This window comes from Helianthus annuus, chromosome 4 (assembly GCF_002127325.2).
Source record: "Helianthus annuus cultivar XRQ/B chromosome 4, HanXRQr2.0-SUNRISE, whole genome shotgun sequence".
Lineage (NCBI taxonomy): Eukaryota > Viridiplantae > Streptophyta > Magnoliopsida > Asterales > Asteraceae > Helianthus > Helianthus annuus.
The window spans coordinates 22,779,626-22,790,250 of NC_035436.2; the positions used below are offsets into that span (position 1 = coordinate 22,779,626).

Consider the following 10,625-nt stretch of genomic DNA (forward strand, 5'->3'; position numbering starts at 1 on the left):
TGGACAATTTAGTCTAACTTCACTTTTGTAGATTAGTCAATTCAATAGTAATGTGGGACATCCATCACATCATTATAATTGCTACCATGTTAACCACCCATCCAATCTATTATTACATCAACAAAAGAGATCAATTATTAACATCAGTCTCATCATGCATGTGAACATAAATCAATCATCAAATAATAAATCATGGACATCACACAAGTAAATAAATCAAGTAGTTATCACCAGCAAATTAACACTTTAACACTAACATAATCAACTAACCAAAAGGGCTCGAGTAAGGGTGATGATACTTCGACCAGTCCTTCCGCCGTTGCTAGTTTTGAAATCGTGTAGGGTTTGCAAGGTATTGGTCTATGAGGTGCTACGTAACTGATAGGTATCGGCTTATGCATTGATATAAGGGTTTGAAATCGTGTAGGCTTATGCATTGATATCGGCCCAGCTAGGTACAAGAGCTGGCCCATGCGTTTAAATAATACAATCCACTAATCGGCCTACCAGGCGTTAATCGGACTTGTGCGGATTTGGGCCTAATGTAACATGTAACTAAGAACGTTTCACGTGTCTAAGACGAATAATGCACAATGAAATGCACAATGAAAGAAAGCAAGAAGAGTCTTAGAACTGTTAAGATAAACGACACTAACCTGTAAAGTTCGGGTTGTCACATATCCCCTAACCGCGAGTACATCTGATAAGTTGAGCTTAAGTGGACAACAATATCGATAGTCGTTATAGGGTGCTTATCTTAATACTAACTAATTGAATAACAAGAGTGTTTTGACGTAACCATACACTGATATGATTCTTTTACCCTTGAAACTCACAAAAAGAATGTCGGCAAATATTTATTTATTGCTTTCCGTCTTTACATTTGAAATATTCAAAAATACCAAAAATATTTTATTTCTATTTTATTTTTGATTGCCCGATGTTGGATCTCGAGTCTTTACCCCCTGAAACCTAATCGAAACCAAAACAATTGCATCTTCATAAACAGTCGAAGTTAACATGTTTTGAAAGTTAAAATCTAAAATTGATCAAATTTTTAAACTTTCAAACTGTTGTTGGTCGGTAGTTGATTGAGAGTTGGTCACATGTGTGTCATTTGTTTATGCTAACTATATTCCAAGCAGTTGTTCTCATTACGCGTTTAAGTCTGTTGCGTGTGCAAATGCGGCATCCAAACCAGCTAAAGGCAAAGAGAACATTTTCCATGACAAGCTTCGGAATGAAGAAACGACATGAATGCAATCAAAGGATCAAGATAATCGAGTCGCAACCGTCCACTCATTTACACCACAAGGATCTAAAATTTGAAGATCAACGTCTCACGAGCAACGTTCAATGGGGAGTTTGTTGATACACTCCCTGTTTGTGACACGTGAACACTTTGAAGATCCTACAGCGTGAAGAACGAACCATCACCAGCAACATCCAAGGGGGAGTTTGTTGATGCAGTTTTGTGTGGATGTGGCTCGATTCGGTTTAAGACCGACGTCGCGACGTTCCTCTGTCGGTTTGACTCGGCGTTTGCTATATTGGAAACAAAATGTCATGTGATATATTCTACACAAAACACATGCATGCATAACTTATATATATATATATATATACTAGTCACGTACCCGCGCGATGCGGCGGGAGTGGCAATTTACAATAGTATAATTGTTTACCATTAGTTTATCCGTCGTCTCGTGATATATTGTATAGTACTTAAGTTAGTTTTCTTATTCGTGATATGATGGCACTGGTTTTTCTGTTAGTTTATCGATTCTTTGGTGATCTTCTACAAGAAGAGTACAAAACAAGGAAGTAGATGTAATTAAAAACAAGAAGAGTTCAAAATAGTCAAGTAGCTGGACAAAACAATAAAAACAAAATGTGGGGAGTCTCTTGTATCTCTTCCTGTTTTACCAATACATCCGTTCGCTTATGACTTTCTTGCATCTTCTCCTCTACTGTACCAGATTTCAACACATAAAAAAAATGTTAGACACTTACAGTGATTTAAAATAGTAATTAAAAGGTAATTTCTGGAAGCAAATAAGGCACAACATCTACTAACTTACCTTCTTTTTGATAAGGATGCGATTAATTAATCACGCAACACTTCCTGGTAGACAACATTTGATGTGTAAACTCCGCGTTGTTTGAATTCTTTGGCGAGATGTACCAACACCTTCGTACTTTGTCTTGAAATCCCTCTTGATAACGCGACATAAAGTTGTCCATGTGAAAATACAGAATCCGGTAGATAAATACCAACGTTCGGAATTGTTTGACCTTGAGCTTTATTAATCGTCATGGAAAAGCTAAGTCGAATTGGAAATTGTTTTCTTTTCAGCTTGAATGGGAACATGTCATCTTCAGAAAGGGTTAGAGGGATTCTTGGCAAAAAAACTCTTTTTCCGGCATGTTGACCAACTGCAATTTCCGCATCAATAACATTTCGCATGAAACCCTTACATATCAACCGCATGCCATTACACAGGCCATGTGATGGATCGATATTACGTAACAATATTATTGGGCATCCAATTTTTAAATGAAGCTTATGAGGCGGCAATCCACTAACATTTAGCGAATTTAAGAACTCGACCGGATAGAAGTTGCGCTGATCGTCTTCAGCTTCATCAAAACTGTAATAAACTTTTTCCTCCACTTGAAAAATTTCAATCATTTGATTATTAATCTCGTCAACACTATCATTTTTAGTGGACAATATTGCTCTAGAGATTATATAATCTGAAGAATATACATTATCTTCAATTGATGGAAAGATGGCATGGATCAATTCTTTTATAGCGTTTTCTTTGTTGTTGCACTGAATTGTCATGTCATCGGGTATGCGGATATAGTTTCCTTCGATTGGTTCTTCAGTTCCATCGCCGACTCTTAAAAGAAATTTAGAAAACCATGGATCTTTCAGCGCTCTCATATTTATGGTCAACCGCATCTTCTTAGTCAAAGACCAAAGAGGTGACATTCGTACGCTGGAGTCTACAATCTGTGCTCGAGTGCCACGTTTGATAACCGGCAACACCTGTCTGAAGTCACCTCCCATAACCATTATCTTTCCACCAAATGGGAGACTAACACCTATAATGTCTTGGAATGTACGATCGACTGCCTCTATCGCTTGTCGTTTAGCCATCGACGCTTCATCCCATATGATTATTTTGGCAGAGCGAATCAGTTTAGCGGCCCCACTCTGTTTTTTAATATTGCACATTGAATTATTTTCAAGATTAAGAGGAATCTTGAATCTCGAGTGAGCCGTTCTACCTCCTGGCATATTATTAGCCGCTGCACCTGATGAAGCTGTTGCGAGAGCAATAAGACCACGTGACCGAATTTCAGCAAGCAAGGCAATGTACAAAAATGTTTTTCCAGTTCCACCTGGACCATCAATAAAGAACACGCCTGGAAGATCATTATCAACATGCATCATGATCTCATCAAACACATTTTTTTGGTCCGGATTAAGTGAATGTTTGGCACTCAAGTGTTCAGGTTCCAAAACAATCCCATACTCTTCTTGTAACTCACGATAACCTGCATCTTGTAAGTTAACATCGTCAGTTATCTTAGGAAGGTCGAATTCATTGAAATTTTTACCCATGGATTGTACCAAGACACTTATTTCGGTAAGAACCATATTTTGAACTCGTTCTATACTTTGACAGTGTAACCGATGATCTTCAGATAGTGAATCAAAGTGGTCATTCCATAACTTTCGAACATCTCCAGGTTGGCAAAAAATCATTATGGTCGCAAATAACCTTCTAAGAGCATTGGGAAACTGAAACGTAGAGGCTTCTTCGAGACATTGTGATAGATATTCATCGTCTTCTATTAAGCCTAACTCAAGAGCTGCTTTCCGAAATGTCGCACACCGTTGACCATTAACTGTGCAAAGATGTTCGAAAGAAGTAGGCCCTCTGACATTTGACAAAAGTAGGCGTAAGTAGTACCTTTCTCCTTCGGCTGGATTAGCGGAAACGATACGACCTCTTTGTTTTTTACCGAAACGACGACTCCAACGGCGTGTGCTTCCATTCCAAGTATAGTGTTTTGGAAAATCTTTATACAAATGTACCCTTGCTGTTTCATCGTTTCTATTCTGATCAAAAAATGTTGTTAGCATGGTTCTCTTATCCCTTTCCCTATCAACAATATTAGGCATCAAGTCATCATCTCTAAATCTAACCATCTGATTATTTGGGAGATGAAGTTGTAAGGCTAGAACAGCAGGAAAGATTTGAGAAAGAGAGAAGGAAAAAATTCGCCACATAGCCTCTGGGGGCGATATGTAGCGTGCATCTTGAAATCTTTTTATCTCATTAATAACAACCCCTGGCTCACTTTGATCGACTTGAATAACCTGTTTGTCATGTCCTTTATAAACATACTTGAAAAGATATTTCACAGATTTTATACTTGAGCAAACTTCAACATTCATGTGGCAGTTAAACATCATCAAAAGCCTTGGGTTATATGGGACCACCCATCTATTATCAAGTGTTTGTCCTCGTAGGTCCACTTCTATCCCGGTGTCTCTCCTTCGATACAACGGATACGAATCTTCTCCTTGTGTCGTCTGTTCGTTAAATTGTCTAGGATAGTGAAAACGACAAATTTTAGGATCACCCTGCATACAAGGACTGCTTGATCGTAAATTGCCGCAAGGACCGTGAATCATGTGCTTGACAACCATCTCATGCAATCTGGGATGTGTTAGTTTGTTAGGAATTTCAGCACACACAACCTTATCATAATGGTCCGCGTTATTGATCTTGTGTTGCGGGTACATGATTAGGAGAAAATGTGCGTGCGGCAAACCCCGCTTTTGAAATTCAATGACATAGACGTATGACTTAACTTCCCCGAGGACATGTTTCTTGAAGAGTTGATCCTTAAGATCTTCTAATTTAGCCCGGAACACTCTTGAAACAAGGTCTGGACGATCTGTAGCAGTTTGACCAACATGTAAGTTATCACATATCTCAGGCCACTTAGGATTACATGTCATTGTAAGGAATACATCAGGCTTGCCGTCGTCTTGAACTAACGTCATCGCATCTAGAAACCGACGTCGCATGTCGCGAGGCCCCCCGATGAAAGATGCAGGCAACACAATTCTTTTCCCGACTCTGTTTGCATGAACCTCGCCAGTATTGACGCAATCCACAATACCTTGGTACAATTCGGCTCGAATTTTTTCCTGGTTTCTCTCACAAAATTCTAAGCGTGACGTCTCAATTTTGATGTAAACATCAACCACAAACTGCTGTAGCAGCCTACCACCGAACAAAAGCACATTATCGGTAGATCGAATCTGGAACTTGTAACAGTAGTACTCTCGCATAGCCACGGTTGTTCTACCACTTCGTGTGTTAGCCTCTGAACGATGAAGATGTATTAAAAACAAACAGTTAATAAAAATAAAACGCATTACGCTATTTTTATGATCTTCACTTAAAAAGGATAACAAATTGTTGGTACCTTCCATTTCTCCTTCGATGTTGTCATTGTTGCGAACCTCATTGATTGATACTCCTTGACGTGGTATGTTAGCATGCCAACCCGACTCACCATTAGGAAAAAATAAAGGATACGACAATGGATCGTAACAACTGAAGTACGGCTGAATAGTTTGTCTATATTCAGACCTACCGTACACTACAATACTTCGTTTATACGAAGTGATATTGTCATTACCTTCAACCCAAATACCAGCAACCTATATAATTGTGAACTATAAGTAAGTAAAATAAGCAATTATATTAAATAATTGCAATTAATATAATATATTATATATACCTCCGATGTCGTTGGTCGGTTGTACACCCTTTGGTCAAGTTCAACCGAAGTATTCAAAGTGACTCTATAGTTGTCCAGAGGTCCTAGTTCCGCAAGTCTTCTAAATGTATCGACATATGGGTTTGTAGAAAGAACGCGTGTTAAAATCTGAGTAATACGCCGATCAAGATTTGGCCATCGGAGTCTGTGATCTAACTCAGTATCAGGATCGTAAAAATACAACTGCAAGTACCTAGGAGTCCCATCCCTCGGAACTAATTGGTCGATTCTGTGATATATTCCTTTATGTGCACGAAAAGTATATACGCCGTCTCTCATATTGTTCAATGTATCATCCAATGTCACACCCATTGAGGCAAAAGAAAAATTGGTGTTATAAGCACGGATGTTTTGCCTAAACAAATCTCCAATTTCATCTTGAGACGTGAAAAGTCGGTACAATTCCTCTGGAATTTCTAAGTTTGCTAACACGGTTTTCCCACTCATACAACAAAAGGTATCAAATTCAAATTGAAATCGTTTTGCTCCACAATTAGGACATGCGGCTCGTTCCTTTAAAACACGATGCTCTCCAGGTACACCATTGTAAACAAAATTATAAGGATCATCTTCTACGCTCCCATGTTGGAGGGAAGGTTGATCAACTACTTCAGCAAATTGGGGTAATAAAGTACGCGGATGAATTTGAATACCTAAAAAAATTGGTGTATTAAGTAATGAAGGTTGTAAAAGATGTCAAGTTCGAAAAAGAAATCTTTGTTAAATAAATAGAAACCTCGTGATGTTCTATGCCTGACTACGTCAATTACATCATCTATCGGGGTTTGGTTGACTTGACTGCCATTTGAAATACGCATTCCATTATCGTTTGGTGTATTAGAACATCCTTCATTGTACTCCTTGCATTTTGTAGTAGAAACACTTGAGGCGTTCTCATTTGTTGTTTGTAGAAATTGAGTAATATTAGTTTGTAAACTTCTTAACGGTGTCCTTTCTGTTGACCTATTATTCATTAAAGATATTGATGAAGCACTTTGGGGGGCATCACCACTCCCAAATTTAGATACTTTGTTATTTTCTTTGCGTGCAGCATAGTATCTTTTTTGATACTCTTTTCGTTTTTCAGCTTTAGTAGATGCACTCGAGCTAGAAGCATGATTTCGAGGGTTTGAGAGTCCATTAGTCATTGTAAATTGAAAAAATGACAAATACCTTGCAAATTAAATAAAAGAGAGTTATCATAGATGATGAAATTCTCAATTCATAACAACATTCCAACACATAACTTAGAGAAAAACAAACCGAAGGATAACATTGAAATACATAATGATAACATTAAAATACATGACTTAAACGGAATATCATGACTTAGAGAAAAAAAAACACAAATCCTTAAAACATTGACATACATAATGATAACATTAAGTGAAAGCCAATCTAAATACTTGGTGAAACAATGGTCTGCACAAACACCGCACCCTTAAAACCTCGAAACCAAGAAACGGGATAAAAACATTCGAAGGGCTTCATATCCATTTCAATTGTAAACAACTTCCCTAATTTAGTCATCACAAACCAATTACCATTTGTCACATAATGTGTTATATCGCACCACAATGACAATGATATCGGGGGGATCGGAGGACATGATAAGACCTTAATCCAGTAATCCCCTTGTAGTGTCCATAGGTCAATTGTCATCTCAAACATGCCAGTGCTAGCAAACATGTGAAGCACATTTTTTACATTAACTAAAACACCTTGAACCATTCCATTAGAAGGAACGGGTGGAAAGCTTATCTCCTTGAACTGCTCCGAATTAACATCAAAACAAATCACCACATTCGTACCTCCAATCCAACATTCGCAAACAGTGAAATATAGAGTACCACCACAAAATGTGCCAGCTGACCAATTGAAATGAGGGCTTAGGTACTCTTGTCTTGTTATGAAAGGAATATTTCTCCAAGAGTCTACTTCCCTAGAATAAACATAGACACCAAGTACACCACTCCTACGCTTTATATGCAAGACCTTGTAATCATCGTCAGCGTCAACGTACAAACCAATGGCATCAAGGTTATTTATATAGAATTCATGAGAATCAGGGGTTGACAAACGCTTGAAAGCAGTAGTTGTTGGATTCCAAAGAAGCAGCTCGTATGTATGATTCAAGCAAACACACAACAATCCGTTCAAATGTGAAAGTATTGAGACATCATTATTTTGGTGATGGAATGGAAATGTAACTGTTGAGCTTGGACCATAGTCATTGTTATTAGAGATGATTGGACGAACAGAACACGTTAGGTCGTCAATTAGTAGAACTCTCTGGTTAGATGAAACTACTGAGCGAGAACAATGTATCTTTACGAAATCTTGTGTTGACAATAACGCATACCATTGCTTACATACACTCTTAGAACGACCTACATCCTTTGCTGGCAGCCTCGTTAATATCTCAAACACGATTGTATGAGTAGGAAGGTCAGCCATGGTTATACCTTCGTTTAATACAGATAATGATTATTTAGTTGTCCAATCTAAGAAGATTATACCTTGGTGATAGATTATAAATACTTCTACAATTACATCAATATGAGGGAAACAAAAAGCAAAACACGAAACACCAAGAGAGACTTCAATATTCAACAACTAAACAAATAACAACACCAAATGTTTCTAACTTAAACACAAATTGGATAACGATCCATAATTTACATATCCCGTGCCTCGACCATATCCGGTTCGTACGTAATCGTACTCAACTCCGTAGACTTCAAAATATTAACTGAAATAACAAATAAAATATAACTTTTATTAAACTACATGAGCCATTAGATCTAACTAATTATTAGAATGTTCATGTGTAAAGCATAACATACTATCTGGTAGATGAACCAACTTGAGACGTGATACATATATGATGGACCTTTGTTGCACGGCTCGAATGGAACGTATAACATCGGAAGGCTTCAGGGCAGACAAAAACAATTGTATTGTGTGACCACTGTATATTACGATTTTGGGTTAAAGTTCTTCTAATAATAATATTTTCTTACATATAACGTAAATATTATGTTTGTAATATGTTAATAATAAATAATAACGTACGTCTTATCTTGAAGAGAAAGTTCAAAACAACATCGATCACGTTTGCCTTCTATTATTCTCCCAACCACATCTAAAACCAAATCAGTTAAATCGTATAGACCATATATAAAGTTTTATATATTTAATAAAAATTATAGATAGAGAATTAATATGTACCAACAATATCCATTTGAGGTCTCCTGTCATGCTTCAATTCTATAATGGAAGGGACCAATGGATATAAAGAAGCACCCCTTGGAATCGTAAGCGTAAGTGAAGAAAGCTTTGTATATTCGTTGATGACAATTTTCTTCTCGGACCAAACTAACACGTAATTCTGGTACTTTGGGCACTCAAGATAGTTGAGATTCTCAATTTGGAAATGATTCAACGAAAAAAAACCACCCATCAATGACGCGTCATTATATTTGTGTATCAAATTTTGTGGGACGAACGCAACAATTTTTTGTCTCTAAAATGAAAAGAAATTTAGTTGTGGAAAAACGCTTATATAACACAAAGTAAATTAAAATAATGTTCTTACGTGTTGATCAAGAAATATAACCACTAATCTCTTTCCATCGACGTCATGCCAAATAAACTCCACCTTAACAAAGATTATATTATACCATGCTCTATCATTTGTCAATGATGAAAATTCTTCAACGGAAAAATGATCAGACATATCCTATTAAGTGTTCAATATTAGTTAACTAAAAAAATAAAAACTCAAGAAATAAAATTTAAACTAAAACATGATTAAAATTAAACAGCAACAAATTTAAATTTAAAGTAATACATAATTAAAAGTTACATAATTAAAAGTTACATAATTAAGATTCAAACTAATTCGAGAAAAAAAAACTACAGTCATCATAAAAGTTTTTCTAAGGTTCCCAAACCATTTTTTCATCCAATGGTGGTTCGTAAACCGCCCCAGGGTCAGTTTCGTACCCTTCAGCCCAGGTCGGTAGTTCTTGTGTTTGACTATAGTTTTCCACATAAGGGGGGTTTGAAGGTGGAGGATGCATAGGAAGTGTAGGAGTGTTTGGCACCGGACGATGGCACCCCTCAATTTGTAGTCCACCAAATTGTAGTTGAGCGAAGGTATAGTCATACGCCCAATTCAACTCTTCATCCGTCCAACCAAATGGATCATCATATTCAGGGTTTGCCAATGGAGGTGGGGTTGAAACCGAAGGTGGGGTTAAAACCGGAGGTGGGGTTGACACCGGAGGTGGGTTTGAAGTTAGAGGGTTTGAATCAGGAAGGTTTAAATGGTTTGTTGATCCTAGTGATTCAACGGGAATTGGATAACCACCTCCCATACCTCTCAATTGATATGTGTTTGGAGTGATTTGTAAACTGAAAAATACACATAATTACTATAACAATCAGCTTTGTGAATACAGTATTGTTTTAAATACAGTATTGTTTTGAATACAGTATTGTTTTGAACACAGTAATGTTTTGAATACAGTATTGTTTTGAATACAGGATTGTTTTGAATACAGCTTTGTGAATACAGTATTGTTTTGTGAATACGGCGTTTTATTTTGTTTTGAATACAGTATTGTTTTAAAAAAAAATCCTGTAATGATGAAGGAAAAGATCAAAATATAACAGAACAAAGTAAATGAATGAAAAGATCATAATTATCACAAAACCATGACACATATCAGTCCCAAAAATGAAGG

The 10,625-nt window shown here is 36.9% G+C and overlaps 3 protein-coding genes across 3 annotated transcripts; all 3 read right to left on the reverse strand.

The window, feature by feature from the left end:
• Positions 1 to 2,107: 2,107 nt before the first annotated feature.
• On the reverse strand, positions 2,108 to 7,022 carry LOC110933075. Its single transcript, XM_022176315.1, has 4 exons — positions 6,611 to 7,022; positions 5,836 to 6,527; positions 5,518 to 5,755; positions 2,108 to 5,415 (listed from the first exon to the last, which is right to left on the reverse strand). Exons 1-4 carry the CDS (start codon positions 7,020 to 7,022, stop codon positions 2,108 to 2,110), a joined length of 4,650 nt encoding a protein of 1,549 aa, XP_022032007.1.
• A 250-nt stretch (positions 7,023 to 7,272) lies between these two features.
• On the reverse strand, positions 7,273 to 8,331 carry LOC110933074 (F-box/kelch-repeat protein At3g06240). Its single transcript, XM_022176314.1, has one exon. The coding sequence runs from the start codon at positions 8,329 to 8,331 to the stop codon at positions 7,273 to 7,275; it is 1,059 nt and encodes a 352-aa protein (XP_022032006.1).
• A 194-nt stretch (positions 8,332 to 8,525) lies between these two features.
• LOC110933073 lies at positions 8,526 to 10,256 on the reverse strand. The gene is made up of 5 exons (XM_035989257.1): positions 9,831 to 10,256; positions 9,473 to 9,616; positions 9,106 to 9,400; positions 8,950 to 9,019; positions 8,526 to 8,845 (listed from the first exon to the last, which is right to left on the reverse strand). Exons 1-5 carry the CDS (start codon positions 10,254 to 10,256, stop codon positions 8,683 to 8,685), a joined length of 1,098 nt encoding a protein of 365 aa, XP_035845150.1. The 3' UTR covers positions 8,526 to 8,682.
• Between the last annotated feature and the right edge of the window lie 369 nt (positions 10,257 to 10,625).

What these genes read in the sequence shown, in the direction of transcription:
- LOC110933073 (XM_035989257.1), bottom strand. Translation starts at nt 10,256, where the DNA reads ATGGGAGGTGGTTATCCAATTCCCGTTGAATCACTAGGATCAACAAAC. An exon ending in CACCATTGGATGAAAAAATG is followed by an intron (nt 9,617 to 9,830) that starts GTTTGGGAACCT and finishes AACACTTAATAG; the next exon opens with GATATGTCTGATCATTTTTC. An exon ending in TTATATTTCTTGATCAACAC is followed by an intron (nt 9,401 to 9,472) that starts GTAAGAACATTA and finishes TTTTCATTTTAG; the next exon opens with AGACAAAAAATTGTTGCGTT.
- LOC110933075 (XM_022176315.1), bottom strand. Translation starts at nt 7,022, where the DNA reads ATGACTAATGGACTCTCAAACCCTCGAAATCATGCTTCTAGCTCGAGT. An exon ending in ACCGACCAACGACATCGGAG is followed by an intron (nt 5,756 to 5,835) that starts GTATATATAATA and finishes ACAATTATATAG; the next exon opens with GTTGCTGGTATTTGGGTTGA. An exon ending in CATCGAAGGAGAAATGGAAG is followed by an intron (nt 5,416 to 5,517) that starts GTACCAACAATT and finishes TTCATCGTTCAG; the next exon opens with AGGCTAACACACGAAGTGGT.
- LOC110933074 (XM_022176314.1), bottom strand. Translation starts at nt 8,331, where the DNA reads ATGGCTGACCTTCCTACTCATACAATCGTGTTTGAGATATTAACGAGG.